Source organism: Amphiprion ocellaris, chromosome 20 (genome assembly GCF_022539595.1).
Source record: "Amphiprion ocellaris isolate individual 3 ecotype Okinawa chromosome 20, ASM2253959v1, whole genome shotgun sequence".
NCBI lineage: Eukaryota > Metazoa > Chordata > Actinopteri > Pomacentridae > Amphiprion > Amphiprion ocellaris.
Window position 1 is genome coordinate 30,962,799 of NC_072785.1, and position 20,022 is coordinate 30,982,820.

Here is a 20,022-nt window from a genome sequence, read left to right on the forward strand (position 1 = left end):
GCGGCTCCGCTCGGCTCCGCTCGGCTCCACTCGGCTCCGCTCCGGGCCGCTCCGAGCGTCGCTGCTTCGGGGATCATGTCCGCGGATAATTAGCGGATAATTACGGGATCATTAGAGACATTTCGCGGCTCTGCGGCCAAAACGCGTGAAAAAGCTTCAGATCAAAGTGAAATCTGTCGGGATGTGTTCAGGTTCACGGAGCCGCGGCGGAGGTTACACCGCACAAAGGCCGCGAAATCCGGCGACACGGCGGCGCTTTGAGGCGCTTTGAGGCCGCAGGAGGTGCACCGTGTTCGGCTTCAGCGGCGGGGAGAGCCGGGGCCGCCGGAGGGAGGAGAGAGAAACAAACTAAATATAGTAGAAAAGAAAACTAAAAAATATCCAACAACATTTAGAAATATGACAAAATAAAAAAAATGAATAAACTGCGAAAAACGCAACCGGAAATAACAAGAAAACAAAAAAATAAGGAGGAGCTGAAATATGAACAAGTTTTAAAAGGACAAAATAAATTCATTTTCTTTTTCTCTGTTTGAATAAATAAACCTCGTGTCTCTGCGCTGTTTTTTAATATTTATTTAATGACGCTCGTGTTTGTTTTTGTCCGTAAATTATTCAAAACAAACAAAATAAACAAACAAAAACGTGAAACCGACAGACGGAGCAGCAGCGACGCAGATCCACCTTAAAAATGAAACATATCAGACCACAGAGATGAAGGTTTGATTAGAATATTATTAATAATAAATAATCAGCAGCTATTGATTATCATTGTTATTATTGTTCTGATTCTAACGAACTCTGTTGGATTTTTATTTAGTCAGAAATCTGATTAAGCTGATTCGTTAAAGTCAAACTTTAAAAAAATCTGAATTAAAGAGCAGGAAAAAATGTTGCAGCTCAAAGAAATAACAAAATTATTAAAATCAATCATTTTGATCATTTTTTGTTTGCTTCTTTGATTGTTTTGTTCAATTTTTTCAAAAAAAAAAGTGAAAATCTTCCTCAACTCATCACATAATTAACAAAATTTGACACAAATTGTAACCGGATTAAAAGTCTTCTCATAAAATGATCAATATTGTTTATAAATGACTCTTTATTGATCACTGATCAGCTTTACTGATCAACAAATGAAATACGAGTTTTACCTCCTCATAAATTAAACTGTTATCTGAGCAACATACGTGTTTTTTACAGGGCAGCAGCAGATATTTATTAATAATCAACCTTTTGGTTTTTACACCAAAGAGATTTTTCACATAAATAATCGATCAACCATTTGATAACAAAAAATAGTTTCAAAATGTTCAAATGAAAACACCAAACCGATCAATAAACTGATCAATTTCAAACTGAGTAAAATCAATCAGGATGAATTCTCTCTTTATTGTCTTCTGATAAATTATTGATCAATAAATGTTGGAAAAAAGTGTGATTTAAACTAAACAAAATGAGCAAATTCACAAAAAGAAGAACTAAAAGCTGCTCGATCAATCAATAATCAATCAATAATCAATCAGTGAACAAGCAGGTTTCCAGTGTTTCTTTGTTTTATTTGAAAATGACAGAATAAGTTAAGAACATGCATCAGAGTTGAAAACCAACGAAGAACAAACACGACGAGGACGAGGAGCTTCTGGACATTGATCCTCTTTAACCTCCTTCAGGAGGAAGACGAGGATGAGGAGGAAGAGGAGGGTCTGAGTGTTCCATGTTCTATTAAACAGCCCATTTCTTCCAGAAAACAAGGAGAAGAAGAAGAAGAAGACCTTCCACTTCTTTCATGCACATGGTAATAATCAATAATCAATAATCAGTGATGACAGGAGAGCTGAGTTTAAATAGAGACGCTTCAACAGACAGGAAGTGGTTCTGCTTTTACACACAGAGTGAGAGTCACCAAACAAAGATCTTCAGAGACGTTGACGCAGGACCAGCGATCGATCAGTCAATAATCAATTGATCAGTCAATAATCAATCGATCAGACAGTAAAACTGAACCTTCCTCTGGATGATTTATTCATCAGTGATCGGTGGCTGGAACAGGAATTTATTGGAAACAAACTGATTTTATTTTAGCCCCGAGTTCAGTCTGCAGGCAGCAACCCAAAACAAGACGAGAGCGAGGAACCGAGGAACTTTACCATTCAAGAACCAAAGTCCAAGAACCAAAGTCTCAGAACGTTCTTTGGAGCTAGAGTTCAAGAACTAAAGTCTGGGAACCAAAGTCCATGAACATTCTTTAGAGCTGAATTACAGGAACCAAGGTCAAGGAACTAAAGTCCAAGAACCAAAGTCTGAAAAACCAAAGTCCAACAACATAAGTTCAAGAAGTAGATTCAGGAACCAAAGTCCAAGAACATTCCTTTTAGCTAAAGTTCAAGAACTAGTCTGGGAACCAAAGTCCAAGAACTACATTTCAAGAACCAAAGCCCAGAAACAATCTTAAAAGCTGAAGTCCAGGAACTCAAGTCCAAGAACATTCCTTTTAGCTAAAGTCCAAGAACTAAAGTCTGGAAACCAAAGTCCAGGAACATTCTTTGGAGCTGAATTACAGGAACCAAGGTCTAGGAACTAAAGTCCAAGAACATTCTTTGGGACTAAAGTCCAGCAACTTAAGTCCAAGAACTCAAGTCTGAAAAACCAAAGTCTAAGAACTGGATTCCAAGAACCAAAGTCTGGGATCAAAGTCCAAGAACTGAAGTCGACAAACTGAAGTGCAGAAACTTTGATCCTTGGGAATGTTCCCAAGGATCAAAGTTCCTGGAGAACAGTGTGGTTTGTGTTTCCATGGTGCCAAAGATTCAGCTGATCAACAGAAATGTTTCTTTCAAGAATATCTTGCTAGGAGGTTAATAACTAAAATAAATGAAGGTTTTAACTGGAATCCAAAATAGTTGCTCTCAGTGATGCCATAGAGGAACCGTTTTCAGTTCCACAAAATGCCTTTATGTCAAATAGTTCTTTGAAGAACCCTCAAAGAACCCTCAACAAAAGGTTCCATTATGCATCATCAGTGGCACTCTAAAGAACTTCAGCAAAAATGAGTTCTTTAACAGGACTTTATAAGTCACTTCTAAGTTTAAAAAAAAAGAATTTACAGCATGTCTGGGTTCCTTCCTTTAGAACACATTTAATATTGTGGGTTCTTGGTCCGACAGAACAACAACATGGACGTTTCTCTCAGTTTTCTGATGTTTATTGACTAAAATGATTCATTGATAATGAAAATATTCATTAATTTCAGCTCTAGTTTCCAGCTCTTACCTCTGAACAAACCCAAGAACTACAGTAAAACTGAGAAACCTTTTAAAGAACCATTTAAAGCAGGTGAAGAACGTTTCCCTCAGTAAAGATTATTGTGGTTGTTGCTTTTGGTTCTTAGAGAAACCAGAGAGTCTTCTGAGGAAACATTATTTTTCTCTTGATGGGATTAATGTGAAGAACCAGGCTTGGTTCCAGCTAGAACCTATAATTTTTTCAGCGTATTACAGAGAACACTGATCTGAGCTTGACTTGAATTCATTATATCTTAATTTAAATTGAAAAATCTGTCATGAAATTGACTGGTAGAAGTTCTTTCTGAAGGTCAAACCATCGCTGATGAAAAATAAACTCAGGTTTTCTTTTCCAGTCTTTGGAGCAAAAGTCCAAGAACTAAAGTCTTGGAACCAAAATTCATTAATGTTTTTAGAGCAGAATTGCAGGAACCAAGGTCAAGGAACTGAAATCCAAGAACCAAAGCCCAAGAACGTTCTTGAGCTAAAGTCCAAGAACTGTAGTCTGAAAAACCAACATCCAAGAACTAAAGTTCAAGAAAAGACTCCAAGAACCAAAGTCCAGGAACTCAAGTCCAGGGACGTTCCTTGTAGCTAAAGTCTAAGAACTAAAATCTGGAAGCCAAAGTCTAAGAACATTCTTTGGAGCTGAATTACTTTTCCTGGTCTGTAAATGCATCACGGCCCCTTCAGGGTCCTTTAAACCGACTCTGTACAGTTTGACTGTCAGTAAACCAGAACCTGCCTCCATATTGACCAGATTAAAGAGGTTCTACTGGGTCCGAACCAGCTTCAGGAGCATCACTTTCTGGTTCTTTCTGGTTCAGTTTGTTTGTATTTCAGGTGAAAATAAAATCGATCCAGATGTTGTTCAGTTTTTCTCCACAGCAGCTCAACCTTTGGGAGTTTTTCACGAGTAAATTTGAGATTTATTGAATAATTTAACTGGATCTTTTAACGTCTTGTTTGTTCTCAGCAGCTTTAATGTTCCTGAAATCTGATTTTTACTCCACATGTTTAAATTAATGCCACACAGATTTGGGATTTGTCAGATTTGATTTTTAGATTTTTAAAACAGGTTTTAAACCATATTCATTCTCATTTTTACACCTGAACTGATGAACGTTGTTGTTTTTTTCAGCTGCTCCGTGTCAGAACATTTTATCTGATTCCTCCTGAAGTTCGTCTCGTCAGGCGTCCGGAGCTTCATGAAACCATCTGAGGAGACTCTCCAGTTTAACACTTAAGGTATTTTTATTCTATTTGTGTTTCTGATTTTTATCCAACTTTGTTTCTGCTGCAGAATCTGATCGTTTTTTCAGCTTTTCTTTATGTGATGACGTTAAAAATGAAAGAAAGCTGATAAATCTGAGGCCTCTGCAGAGGAAATGATGTTTTTATTGCATTTATTTATCCGCCTGCAGGATTATATGAACACTAGAGCACTGATTTTTATGAAACGGAGTGAAGAAGGTGGAACACAGTCAAAGGAAGAAACAATACATTTAGGTGCAGATCTGATTTTGGTTCCACATTTAAATATCATGAACTCTAAAATGAACTTCCCTCCACATTTGGGAAAATTATAATAATAAAGGATTCATTCTTCAGTTTAACAAACTAGTGGATCAGAACGATAAATCAAACTGTTCTGCTACAGAGGAATTTATGTGTTTTTATAGTTTTAAATGAGTCTTTTTTTGCGTTTCAGATTTAAATATCGTGTGTTAAAAATAACATTTAAAAATGAAACCTTTTTGAGTTAAAACAACTTTTAATGAAATTATGTTCAACCAATGAACCATATTAAATTCCGTGAATTAATCTTTCCTCTGGAATTAAATATATTGTAAATAATAAATTACTTTTAACTGGTATAAACACCAGAGTTTATGTTTTTAAATGTTTGAAATCCTGAACTCAAAGTTATCAACTCAATTTAATTAATTTACTGTCACTTGAACTTTGTTTTTATTCAATCGATGTAAAAAAGTTAGTTTAAATATTAAGTTGCTGTAATTATCATGAATATTATGTTAAAAAAACAACTTTAAAGGTTTATTTTAATCAGTATTTTTATTAGAGTGAACAAAAATGTGAAAAATCCAAAAGAAAAGAAAATCTAATTGGAGCAACATAATTTTTTTGAACAACTTAAAAACTCGTGTTCGTAATAATGTTTATAAAACACTAAAAGTCCCTTTAAATAATGTAGAAAAACTAGTTGTAATGACTTCATTTTTTAAATAATCAGCTTAAAAATATCATGTAATTAAAAATAGTTTTGATTAAAGATTAAAATCTAATTCATGGAACTTAATTTAGTTTGTTGGTTGAATATAGTTTATTAGAATTGAACTCTAAATGTTATTTTGTAAAGAAACCACGCAGCTGAACGAATGAATGAACTCCTGATTGTTTCATTATTTTTAAAAAGAAGAGATTTTTTCTTTTAATTAAATTAAACTTTAATTTATTAGGAATCTTTTAGTCTGACCAAATAAATCAGTCAGGTGATTGATCAGATTAAAACTGCAGTAATAATTCAGTGTTTGGAAGCACCTTTTTTTTCTTTTACTAATAAATACTTTTACTTTATACTGAAATTAATTAAGAACTTCCTGTTTATCAATAATTATTGATCCATCAGAGATCTGAACTGATCGATCATCAAACAGAACACATCAAACGGGGCTGTTTTCTGGTGAACTGACCCTTCAAATTAAAAGCCTCTAATGCGTCGGGTTCTCAGGCCGCGGGTCGCGACCCCTCTGGGGGTCAGGGCGGCGGCAGGCGAGGTCGTGGGAGAAATAAACCCTCGACGGAAAATTAATTCCTGACATTAATGTGTAAACATCTGCAGCATCGCCATGACGACGAGCCGCCGGTGACCTCTGACCTTTAACTAAACAAAATGTTCAATATGCGGCCCGCGGCCCTTCCAGGGTCCACAGGAACTTTTAGTCAAACATTGAAGCATCTTTAAAAAAAGAAAGAAGATAAAATCTGGTGAAACTGCAGATTATTTAAATTAAAATGAAACCTAAAGTCAGATCAGATGAGAAGGTAACAGGTTCTGCCTGAAGGACGAACTCAGGGTTTAAATGAACATCGATGGCTTCAGATCAGCAGATTTAATCTCTAGAGTCTGATCCAGTTTTTAAAACATCCAGTCAACAGTTTCTACACACCTTCTCATTCAATGCTTTTTATCTATCTGTATTATTTCCTACCCTGTAGATTAATACTGAAGATCAACACTTTATTGTTACAACATAATTCCATCTGTGTTCTTTTATAGTTTTAATGTCTTCAGTATTAATCTACAGTGTATAAAATAATGAAATAAAAACCTTGGAATGCAGGTGTGTCCAAACTTTTGACTGGTCGTGTAAATAAACTTCACATGAGGATTTCAGAGACCAGGATCAGGTCTTCTCCTATTTACAGAAACCTGAATCTGCATGTGAACATCAGATCCACGTTCTAGAGTCACGAAAATCAAATCTCTGTTCACACGATACGTCCAGTCAGCCAGTTTAATAGTTTTACTGGTGATTAACTGAACTGTTTGGTGTTTTAATGCAGTTTTAACCAGCAACACTCGCCGATTATCTGAGAAATGTGACTAAAATCGACGGATATTTGAATGGAGTTTGATGGAGTTTCATATTAGCTGCTCGGATTTAAACAAATGAACACGACCGTTCAAAAGTTTGAGGTCACTTAGAAATGTCCTTATTTTTTATAAGAAAAGCATTTTTTTTCAATGAAGATACCATCAAATGAATGATAAATCCAGTGTAGACATTGTTAATGTGGTAAATGACTATTCTAGCTGGAAACAGCTGATTTTTAATGGAATATCTCCATAGGGGTACAGAGGAACATTTCCAGCAACCATCACTCCTGTGTTCTAATGCTACATTGTGTTAGCTAATGGTGTTGAAAGGCTCATTGATGATTAGAAAACCCTTGTGCAGTTATGTTAGCACATGGATAAAAGTGGGAGTTTTTATGGAAAACATGGAATTGACCCCAAACTTTTGAACAGTAATGTAGATTAAATTAGAGATACACCAAAAAAAAGGTTACAGGACGCCAGTTTTCATGTTAAATTCAAGTTCTGGATCAGAACCAGAACCAGGACTCTTAGGTGTCCAGGAACCATTTGGCCTTTTTTAACATGAATCATTGAAACTATCCAGGAAATTGACGTCTGACCGGTTTATGCTGAGATTGGTGTCAAAACCGACTGATATTTGATTGGACTTTGGTTTAATATTTGGAAAAATTCCTCATCAGTATTCATTCAGCAGATATTAGATTAGCAGGAATCTGGATGGAGTTTGGTGGAATCAGGACGCAGGAGGTCATTTGTTCTCATGTTCTTTACAGTGAATCATTGAAACCATGCAGTTTAACCAGTAGCACTCACTGATTTATGTTGATTTTCTGGGAAACGTGTCTGAAATCGTCTGATTTTTTTAAAGGCGTTTGGTGTCGCTGCTCTGATTAAAGCAAATATTCCTTCCCATGCAGCGTATCTTAAATGAGCCGGAATCTGAATGGAGTTTGGAGAGACGTAATGTTTACTAAACAGGTTACAGGACGCAAGTTTCCACGTAAACCTCAAACCCAGGATCAGAACCAGAACCAGGACTCTCAGGTGTCCAGGAACCAGCAGGTCAGTTGTTCTGGGGTTCTTTAAAGTGAATGATTGAAACTATCCAGGAAACTGAAGACATAACAGGGACATCAATAGTTGGGTTCAGGACATGAATCAGCAGGTTTGTACGGATCCTGAGCTGTCGGTTCTGGTCTGACCTGGTGACCTGTGGGATCCTGCGTCGATGTTTTCATACCTTCAGACTGTTTGTGACTCGGTGTGTAAAAGGAGACCACGGACCTGGGACCACGTAAACCGGCTGAGACTTCAGGTGTCTGTTTGCGTCCCGGTTCGGTCACAGTGCAGGAGTTCAGTCCAGAGTCTCCGGTTCATCACAGTCACTCAGGAAGTCCAGGACGGCTGCATGCAGAATGTCCAGGCAGGAGGTGCAGCGGCAGCTACGAGGTGTTGAGCAGCGGTCTGGGATACATCCCCTGGTAGTAGGAGGCCTCCAGCGGCTCCATGGTCCTGCCTCCGAGGCCGGATCCCCCGCCAGCGTTGTAGGAGGAGTACTGCAGCGCCTCGTAGGCCTTCAGGTCCAGTTTGTGCTGCTGCTCCGAGGACGACATGAGGTTGTTGATGGAGAACGGGTGGTTGAAGGAGTAGTGCGGGTCACCTTTGATGTGTAGCTGGGACTCGTGGGCCATGGAGTGGGGGGGCAGCGACAGCGAGGACAGCAGCTGGGAGCCGGACACCTTCAGGTCCGACCCCACGCTGCCCCGCAGGTCCAGGCCTGGTGGCGAGGACGCCTGGCTGGAGGACGGCAGGGAAGAGTCCAGGAGTCCCGGAGCTTTGATGGCGTCCGCCGCAGGAGACGCTCCGCCGCCCCCCTGCTCCTTCCTGCCGTCCGACTTGGTCGTCATCTTCTTCTCACACTTGAACCTCTTCTGACGACGCAGGTAGCAGCCGTTCTCAAACATGTTCCCAGAGTCCGGGTGCAGGGTCCAGTACGAGCCCTTCCCTGGTTTGTCCGGTGAGCGGGACACCTTCACGAAGCAGTCGTTGAAGGACAGTGAGTGCCGGATGGAGTTCTGCCAGCGCTGCTGGTTCTGCCGGTAGTACGGGAACAGGTCCATGATCCATTGGTAGATCTCGCTCAGTGTCAGCATCTTACTGGGCGCCTGCTGGATTGCCATGGTGATGAGCGAGATGTAGGAGTAGGGTGGTTTGGCGTGCGGGTAGCTCCGTCTGAACGCCTTGTTGTCTCGGGCTCGGTTCAGCCCGCTGCCGCCGTACGCCATGCCGGGGCTCATGGTGGGACTCATGCCCCCGTATGGGTTCAGGCCCATGGAGGCCTGCTGGGCCGATACTGAGCTCATACTGGACGGGCTCAGGGCCCCACCCATCGAGGCCACGCCCCCGCCCAAACCCGACATGGCCGACGGTGCCGAGCCACCCATCCCTCCGACTGGGGCCGGACTCAGACCGGTACCGCTGTACGACACGTTGAAAGAACCTGATGTGGTCCCGCTGCTAGACATGTAACCAGACATGGATCCCATCCCGAGACCAGAACCCATTCCACTGCCCGTCATTGGAGAGTACACCTGAGGAGAGACCAGAACCAGTTAGGACTGGAACCACAACCAGAACCCATTCTGCCGCCAACCATTAAGGAGTGCCCCTGCAGAGAGACCAAAACAAGTTAGAACCACAACCTGAACCCTTCACACCACTCGCCCTTTGGGAAGTACACCTAGCAAGAGATCAGAACCAGTTAGACAAGAACCGATTAGAACCAGAACCAGTCAGAACCAGCTAGACCTCAAGCTATCCCAGATGCAGGCCATTAGAGAAAACATCTGTAGAGAGACCAGAACCGGTTAGAACCAGTTAGCTTCAGGAACACAATCAGTCAGATGGATCAAAACCAGTCAGAGAGGAAGCAGAAGCTTTTAGATGAGACCAGAACCAGGTTTACAGGTCCGACATGGTTGGAGATCAGTGCGCACAACCAGTTTAAACAGACAGGAAGTGGTTTGATCAGATCACAGAACCAGTTAGAACCGGTTACAGATTACAGCTCGGTGAACCAGAACCAGATTTACTTGGTCTGATCTGATCTAAGAGGTTCTGGAACATCTAGAACTGTTAAATCCAGATTAGAAGCAGTCAGAACCAGTAGAACCGGATCAAAGCAAAGAAACATCAAAGACTTAAAGACACCAAAAACGGCTCATCAGTTCAATACCTGATCAGTCAGTTATTGATCAGATACTGATTATATTTACCCCTGCAGCGCCCCCTGCTGACAGTTTACATGTAAAACAGCATCTTAATAATAAAAACTGATTCACTGCGTCACATAAATGCAGCTTCTGAGAAACAAATCAGTGAAATTTCTCGGAGCTGCTGTTGTTTTATTATTAATATAAACATCTGGTGTTTTTATTACAGCTGTGAGAATTTTAAAACCTTGAAATTAACGCATTAAAAAACATTTTAAAACATTTTTCTTCCACAAATTAAATGGTTTCATATCAGAGCAGCAGGAAAAAAACAGTTTTTAATCTGAATACGTGACAAAAACACGTTTTAATGAATTAATTTGACCTTTATGAGCTACATGTTCAGCACCTACATGCACGTTATTTATTTCATGCAATAATAATAAAAGATTTGTGAATATTTCTGAATGACTGCTCTCCTCCTGGTGAAGCCGCTGCTTTAAATCAGCTGCTGCCGAGGAAATAAGCAACAAAATCAACAGAACGAAACCAAAACGAGGTTTTTATTTTAGAAATATTTCTACAAGAATTATATTTTATTAATTTAAGGTTAAGAAAAGTGAAATATCCTCGTTTTTAAATCAACCTGACGGGTGAACATTCAGGCTGTGAAACCAACAGATCGTTTTAAAACGTCAGTAATTTAAATTTAGCTTCAGTTTGTGACCTGAAAGAGGAAAAATATCAAATTAAACAGAACTTTGTAGAGATTAATACAACATAGAGTCAGCGGGTTTATTATTATTATTATTATTATTATTGTTGTTAATAAATAGGATGAGCATAAAATCAGCCTGTTAAAGCTTAAATGTAACAACAGCTTCTGGTTTATTATAAATAATTATAATAATTCAACATTAAAGCTTAAATTCGCCTCTTAAAACCCAATTTATACAACTCAATAAACATTATTAATATTAGTAGAATCCTGTAATAAGAAAGATCATTTTTTTGCTTCTTTTGCTCCTCAAACATTCATTCAAACAAATAAACGTTAAAATAGTCAGATTTTTATCAGCAACGGGGTCAGATTTAATAAAGAAAACGTTTGAATTAACGGATTTTATGAGGAATTAAGATAGATAAAGATAAGATAAAGTTCTTTATTTCTCCCCACTCCAGGGGAAATTTACATTGTTACAGCAGCTTTATTTACAATATATACAATTAACGTGATTTCAGCCGTTATTTCAGTTTTAATAAGTTAATAAAGGACAATTTAAATCCGCCTGATTTTTATTTTATCATAATAAAAATAATATTAACAAAACAATATTATAGTGTCAGAATGAATCCGTTAGTTTTATTTTAAATCAACATGAACACCTGATCTTAGCGGGTTTTACAGCAAACAAAGACGCGATTCTAATTGAAAACGGCACCAGAAGAATGAAAAATAAAGACTTTTATTACTTTATATTGTTTTTATTTTATTTTCTCTCAGTTTGACAGAAAATCCGGCTTTAAGTAAATCCGCAGTTTGAATGCTAAACTTGATGAATCCCGTTTTATTTTATTTTAGAACATTTTCACACAGAGTCTCGTTAAATAACGAACTAAAATCCGTTTTTATTATTGAAGTTATTGGTTATAATAAACATAGAGTTACTTTGTCTTTTTTGTGGGTATTTCAGCTCCTTAAACTCTGATTTCTTAGAATAAACCTTTATATTTTTCTCTATCAATTCATTTGTTCTAACAGAAACTTTTAACTCTGAAACTTTAAACTTTTATTAAAATCTCAGCCGGGTCTGAACTTTATTACAATTGATCAGAAAAATAGTTTTTAGTGTGTTCCGGACCGGATCCCTGCCCGGTCCCTGCCTCGGTCCCTGCCTCGGTCCCTGCCCCGGTCCCTGCCCCGGTCCCTGCCCCGGTCCCTGCCCGGTCCCTGCCCCGGTCCCTGCCTCGGTCCCTGCCCCGGTCCCTGCCCGGCCCCGGTCCCTGCCCCGGTCTCGGCCCCGGTCCCTGCCCCGGCCCCGGTCCCTGCCCCGGTCCCTGCCCCGGTCCCTGCCCCGGTCCCTGCCCGGTCCCTGCCCCGGTCCCTGCCTCGGTCCCTGCCCCGGTCCCTGCCCGGCCCCGGTCCCTGCCCGGCCCCGGTCCCTGCCCCGGTCTCGGCCCCGGTCCCTGCCCCGGCCCCGGTCCCTGCCCCGGTCCCTGCCCCGGTCCCTGCCCCGGTCCCTGCCCGGTCCCTGCCCCGGTCCCTGCCTCGGTCCCTGCCCCGGTCCCTGCCCCGGTCCCTGCCCCGGTCCCTGCCCCGGTCCCTGCCCCGGTCCCTGCCCCGGTCTCGGCCCCTGTGAGGCGGCTGCACACACAGACCTCCTCGCTGTAGTATCCGCTCCAGTCCGGAGCTTCGTGTCCTTCCATCTTCACCGTCCCCAGCATGGCGGGAGTCCGCGGCCGGAACGCGGATCCTGCAGGTCCCGCTCCGGGTCTCCTGGTCTCCCGGTCCTGTTCCGGTCCTGTGCGTCCTGGTCGGGTGGAGGCGCTGAGCCGAGCCGAGCCGAGCCGAGCCGAGCGGAGAGTGCCGGAGAGGCGGAGGAGGCGGCGGTGACCTGCGGCTGCTGGTCCTCCTCCCCTCGGCAGGTCCAACCCTCCGGGCCTCCGTCACTCCTTCAGGCCGCACCTCCACCCAGGTGGAGTCAGACCCTCCACCTGATCGATCCCAGCTGATCAGAGCTGATAACTGATCGATTAGGAGGAGTTTTATCTCCACAGATCACTCAGAATTTAACAATCAAAGGAGAAAGACAAATCAGTTTTTATTATATTTGTTACATTTAGTGCATTACAAACCACATTGAACAGATTTTTTAGTCTTGTTGGATGTGACTCCGCCTGCAGAGCGTTAAAATCTAAATATTTTCATCAATGTTTCAGCTCACAGTTCTAGAAACATAAATTAAAGGACATCCTGAGCTTATTTTTGGCTTAAAATGACATTTATGTTGAATTAAAATGTTCAAAGAAGCAGAAATGAACAGAGTTTAGCTCCAGAAAAACAAATTAAAGAACATTAAGAGCATATTCTGACTTTAAATGACATTTATTTATAATTAAAGCGGTCAGAGGTCCATTGGAACACATGAAAGTAGTTTCATATCTACAAATCACTCTGAATTTAACATTTATTTGTTAATCCAGTGCATGAAAAACAAGAATTAGAAGTCAAATTGAACAGATTTTTTCATTTCTGTTGAATGTGAGTCCAGCTGCAGCTCAGACTCCAATCACAAGATATTCAGTTTTAATGAAATTCTTTTCAGCAGCTCCAGAAACACGAATTAAGACACATTCTGAGCATATTTTTGGCTTTAAATCACATTTATTTGCACAGAAGCAGAAATTAACTGAAAAGATGAACAGATTTATGTTTTTGATGTGAGTCCATCTGCAGCCCTTCAGACCACATTCCTATTAAAAATACTCAACTTCACGATTCCTTCATGTTTCGGCTGCTTCACATTCACACAAAACTACAAAATGATCAATAATTTCTAATAATAGAGACTCAATTTTAGTTACATTTTCAGCTCAGAGCTCCAGAAAAACAAATTAAAGCACGTCCAGAGCTTATTTTTGGTTTTAAATCACATTTATTTGTACTTAAAATGGTCAAAGGAGCTGAAATGAGCAGATTTATGTTTTTTTCATGCGATTCCCATAAAAAATGCACCTTTTTCAGCAATTTTTCATCTCACAGCCCCAGAAAGACAAATCAAAGCAGATTCTGAGAATATATTTGGCTTTAAATGACATTTATGTAAAATTAAAATGGTCAGTGGCGCTTTTTATAAGTTCTTGTTGAATGTGACTCCATCTGTCAGTCCTTCATAAAAAAAACTCCTGTTAAAAAAGGCAGAATTTTAGGATTCTTTCATGTTTCAGCTTAAAAATACACCCAGAAACAAATAAAACTACATTTAGAGGATATTTATGACATTTAATCACATTCAGGCAAATTTGTCCTGTAATTATTGGGATTTTAAAGTAATTAGAGGAGATGAAAATGCACAGAATAATAACAATCTCAGCAATTGACCAGATTCTGCTTGTTAAATGTGACTTAAACACTTTTTGAGGAGATTTGTGACATTTAATCACATTTATTGGAAAATAAAGTGAAAAAGCAAATGAAAGGATCCATGAGCAGGAAAAATGTATTAACCTTTAAGTGTATTTGGTCAGTTTTACCAATTAAACCAAGTTCCATTAAAAAACACAATAATTTAACTAACATTAACATTCAACAACATTTAAAACCACATCAGATTCCACCTGTAAGCCTTAAATACAAGACTGGTGATTTAAAAAGCCAGAATTTAAGGGACTTTCTCAGCTCACAGTTGCAGAAAATCACCTAAAGACACAGAATAACTGAAATTCTGAGGGTATTTATGACTTTAAATCACATTTATCTGGAATTGAAGTAGTTGGAAAATCTGAAAATACACAGAAATGGAACAAAAAACAGAAAGGATCTAAAAGCAGAATTTCCATTAAAAATAAGGAATACTTTTAGTGTATTTAAAGGTTTTCACCACTGAAACCATTTAAACTGTGAAATAATCCCTGAAAACCTGGATGTATTTCAGAATAACACTCAACCGTCTGAATTCTTTGGAAAAATCAGTAATTGGAGTGATTCAATGGATCCAATGTTTCAAAACAAGACATAAAGTTACAGCAAATTTTTTGATCAAACTGTGAAATATCGCCAATAATTTGATCATTGTTTTTTTTTTTTTTTTTTTAAAGTGCATTAATAAGTATTTCCACATTATTAACTCTTACATTTGAACACGTTTGCTCAACATTTATGCATTTTTTTCTTAATTTCTTTGGTCATTTTTCACATTTTTTGACACCTGAAAACCAAAATTCTTTCGTTTGAACACAATTCCTCAACTTTTCGCCATTTTTTCTTAATTTCATTGGAGGTTTTTCACATTTTTTGACACCTGAACCCTAAAATTCTTTAATTCGAACACATTTCCTCAGCTTTTCTGCATTTTATGGTACTTAAGTTGTGTTCTGCTGGAATTTTGTTGGATTTTTTTTTCACATTTTTTGATGCCTGAGCTCTGAAATTCTTTAATTTATTGATCATTTATTCTACTAATGATGAAAGTTGTTGGTTTCAGAGCAGTTTTCTGTCTGTTAATGGCATTAAAATGTTTCTGTTCTAATTATGGACTCTAACTGGTGTCTGTGTGGTAACGCTGGTTCTAACTGGACCCGGCACTGGCTAAACCAGCTAAACCAGTGCCGGGTCCAGTTAGAACCAGTGTCACCACACAGACACCAGCTCACTGGTTGCTCTGGTGTCGTTCCTTCCGGTTGACTGGTTCCAGTCCGGCGGTTTAAAGCTGTTAAAGAGCAGAACAACCGATTATCCGACTGGATTAACTGGATGAGCCGCCGGATTAAAGGACACTTACACCAAAACACCGAGACGAGACAAAAGAGGAGGAGGAGGAGCGACTTCAAACGGCTTCATCTGCTCACGGAGGTTCCCTAAAGAACAGTTATTGATCTGATCGCCGTGAGAATAAAGAAAGAAAACAAGATGTTTGATCATTTTATGAACAGAGAAATTATAAAAACACTGAAGCGCCTCGAGAACAAAATGAACCAAATTAAAAATGAAACTAAATTGAACCTGTTTGAAAGATGCACGAAACTTCCCCCGTTTAATGAAATGTGTTTGAAAATGAAATCAAACTAAACCAGATCAAACATTAACTAAACCAAACCTATTTGAAAGCTGAACAAAATCAATTGTTTTTAAAAATGAAACTAAACTGGACCCATTTCAAACCTAAAACGCAGTGATTGTGTTTGAAAATGAATCCAACTTTAAAACCTAAACAAAAATCAAATCTGCTCAAAAACCAAACTGAATTTGTTAAAAGTTAAACTGAAGCAACCATTAAAAAAAAAAAAACTAAACCTGTTCAAAAACTACAAACTAAATAAACCACGCTAAACCAAACTAAACCTCCTAAAAGAAACTAAACCTGTTAAAAACTAAAAATAAAATGGACCTGTTAAAATAACCTAAACTTGTTAAAAAACTTCAAAAGGTGAATCTGTTTAAAAACTACAGAAAAAAAATATAAATTTCATCAAATAATGAACAAAACTGAACTTGTTTTAAAACTAAACCAATGAAACCAAAACTAACCAACATGTTTAAAAACCAAACCTGTTTCAGACGAAACCAGAACTAACAGTGATTGTGTTCAAAAATTAATCTAAACTTACTAAGAACGAAAAAAAATAAATTAATCTGTTTTAAAGCTAAAACAAAACAAACCTTCTGATGAATTAAATCTGTTAAAAACTAGAACTTAAATGAACCTGTTAAAATAATCCAAAGTTAATGTTTGAAAACGTTAAAAAGTGAATCTGTTTAGAAACTACACAACAAAATACAGTCATGGAAAAAATATTAGACCACTCTTGTCATAAAAAAAACGGCTATATAATGGTTATTTAATGGTTATATAATGGTTACTATGGTTATTATGCAATCAAGTTCTAACTCCTGTGTGGATCATGAGACTAAAACAGACAGAAAAGGAAACATGGAATCCTAAAAGCTGTTTTCAGCAGAACAATGTTATGGATATTGATGGAAGAACTGGAGAGATATTGGTTTTTATTAAGAAAATCATAGAAAATGACTGATAAAATGAAACTCTATTTTTGTTTTTATCATTATATTTGTCCAAACAAATGTACCTTTAGTTGTACCAGGCATTAAAATTAACACAATGAACAACAAAACAAGGGTGGTCTAATCATTTTTTCCATGACTGCATATTAATTTATTTAAAAAATAAACAAAACTGAACTGGTTTTAGAACCAAGCCAACAATCAAAACTAAGTTACAAGTTTAAAAACTAAATTAAGCTAGCCCTTTTAAAAAACTGAACGTGTCCAAATTTATTGTTTAAAAACTTAATTAAAAACTGAATTTGTTTAAAAACTACACACAAAAAGAATCTCTACAAATAAACAAAATGAAACCAAAACTAACCTACATGATTAAAAACTAAACCTGCTCAAAAACAAACAAACTTATTGCTTAAAAACTTATTTTTCAAGTGAATCCGCTTAAAAACTACACAAAAATATTTCTTCATCAAAAAAAGACTAAACCAACTAAATTAAACCTGTTGAAATATCAAACATGATTAAAAACGAAACTTAAATCCAAACCAATCCGATCCTGTTTAAAACTAACAGTCTCATTTAAACCTGTAATCAGAACCCTGGTGGAGAATTCTGGAGCTGCTGAACCTCAGACTGCGAACTGGACCAAGTAGTCTGGATCAAGACTCTTGTTTTTGATCTTTGGGTCTTCTGGACCTGGACTAAGAGGTTCCTTACAGAGTTCTGGTTCCAGATAGACCTGGGATGGAGGTGTTGGAACAGAAAGACCTAAACTAAAACCACAGGATTCTGGGTAATCCTTCAACCTGGAGAACTTCTCCAAAGTTCTGGACTATTTGGACCATTTGGACCTGGAACAACAGGACAGTTTAAACATCTGAAATGTAGTTTTTAGCGTCACTGAGGTGGTTTCAGGATCAGATCCTGTTGAGGAAGTTTCAGGGTTTCGGTGTGACTCACTGAACTATAAATCCTGAAGCCGTCACGCTAAAAGCTCCTCAGTGGTAATTATCCTGTTCCTGCTCAGACTGACTCACCTGGAACCTGTCCACGACCTCACCTGTCCACGACCTCACCTGTCCACGACCTCACCTGTCCACGACCTCACCTGTCCACGACCTCCTCAACTGTCCACGACCTCACCTGTCCACGACCTCACCTGTCCACGACCTCCTCACCTGTCCACGACCTCACCTGTCCACGACCTCACCTGTCCACGACCTCCTCACCTGTCCACAACCTCACCTGTCCACGACCTCCTCACCTGTCCACGACCTCACCTGTCCACGACCTCCTCACCTGTCCACGACCTCACCTGTCCACGACCTCCTCACCTGTCCACAACCTCACCTGTCCACGACCTCCTCACCTGTCCACGACCTCACCTGTCCACGACCTCACCTGTCCACGACCTCACCTGTCCACGACCTCCTCACCTGTCCACAACCTCACCTGTCCACGACCTCCTCACCTGTCCATGACCTCACCTGTCCACGACCTCCTCACCTGTCCACAACCTCACCTGTCCACGACCTCCTCACCTGTCCACGACCTCACCTGTCCACGACCTCACCTGTCCACGACCTCACCTGTCCACGACCTCCTCACCTGTCCACAACCTCACCTGTCCACGACCTCCTCACCTGTCCACGACCTCACCTGTCCACGACCTCACCTGTCCACGACCTCACCTGTCCACGACCTCCTCACCTGTCCACAACCTCACCTGTCCACGACCTCCTCACCTGTCCACGACCTCACCTGTCCACGACCTCCTCACCTGTCCACAACCTCACCTGTCCACGACCTCACCTGTCCACGACCTCACCTGTCCACGACCCTCTCATCTGTTCATTCCCCTCATTTGTTCCCGAGCACCTCACCTGTCCATAAGCTCTTTACCTTTCCCCAACTTACTCACCTGTCCACAACCTCCTTTTAGACTGACAGACTCCAGGATGACAGGTCACCTGAACACTGGCTTTATTTATTGACAGGTTGTTACTGAATGAACCTGGACCTGGACCTGGACCTGGACTTCATGCTCCTCTCTTTAGGTAATGTTCAGGTAAGGTTAAATTAAGGTTATATTTAGGTTAGGCCTTTAGGGAATGACTGTAAGTCAATATAATGTCTCCTGAAATGATGAAACCAGACTGTGTGGGCGTGTGTTTCTCAGTATGTGTGTGTGAGGGTGTGTGTGTGTGAGGGTGTGTGTGTGTGTGAGGGTGTGTGTGTGTGAGGGTGTGTGTGTGTGTGTGAGGGTGTGTGTGTGTGAGGGTGTGTGTGTGTGTGTGTGAGGGTGTGGTGAACCGACAATACTGAGTTGAAGAGTTCAGTGGAGAAACAAAGCTATCAAACATGACTTTAATAACAGGCTGCAACACACACAATAGCGCAACACACACACACACCTACACACACACCTACACACACACACAGCGGTAAATATCTCCCAGCTTCTTCTGCTGTCAGTCATGGAGCTGCAGACGACAGGTGAGTGAGTTCACCTGCAGGTCAAACAGCCAATGTTGAGGCATCAGGAGCATCATGTGACCTCTGACACCAGCAGCTCTTTTCACCAAAGTACATTTTTTTCTGCTTAAAATATGAAAAATTCGCTCAAAGAACCAAAATCCATAGTGGAAAATGTAACTAGAGCCATATATTATAAATATATACTCCATTTAGGGTTGAGCGATAAATCGATTTTATCGAATAATTCGACTTTGTACTTAATGTGGATTTGTTTTAATGAAAATCGATTTTCTCATCAACATCCGTCACCAACGCCTTCCCGCTGGGCTCCCGTAGTTCAGAGTGCGCCCCCCTCCCCCCCGCGCTTGATACACAAACAACATGGCGGCGAGCGGTGCAGATCTAAAGGTACGTGTTCACTAGATGCTATTTTCCCGCACGGCAACGCACCACATCTGAAAATCACACGGACGGCAGGCGGTCACTAGCGGACCACATGACATGGTCACATGACAGCACTGACCAACAGCAGGACGCTACGTGGTCACATGACCGAGCTTTCAGCTGGACAGTCCTGCAGACAAGTCGGATAAACACAGCGGCTCGGCCGCAAACTTTCCCTTTTATTTCAAAAACACTTCAGTGAAAAGTATTTCTGAAAGCATTTGAGGCGAGAAATAATCT

The 20,022-nt window shown here is 40.1% G+C and overlaps 1 protein-coding gene across 1 annotated transcript; it reads right to left on the reverse strand.

Annotated features, from left to right (window-relative positions):
- Positions 1–1,541: 1,541 nt before the first annotated feature.
- Positions 1,542–12,702, reverse strand: foxa1 (forkhead box A1). The gene is made up of 2 exons (XM_023282122.3): positions 12,498–12,702; positions 1,542–9,497 (listed from the first exon to the last, which is right to left on the reverse strand). Exons 1-2 carry the CDS (start codon positions 12,561–12,563, stop codon positions 8,349–8,351), a joined length of 1,215 nt encoding a protein of 404 aa, XP_023137890.1. The 5' UTR covers positions 12,564–12,702; the 3' UTR covers positions 1,542–8,348.
- Positions 12,703–20,022: the final 7,320 nt, after the last annotated feature.

What these genes read in the sequence shown, in the direction of transcription:
- foxa1 (XM_023282122.3), bottom strand. Translation starts at nt 12,563, where the DNA reads ATGCTGGGGACGGTGAAGATGGAAGGACACGAAGCTCCGGACTGGAGC. An exon ending in GCGGATACTACAGCGAGGAG is followed by an intron (nt 9,498 to 12,497) that starts GTCTGTGTGTGC and finishes GTCTCTCCTCAG; the next exon opens with GTGTACTCTCCAATGACGGG.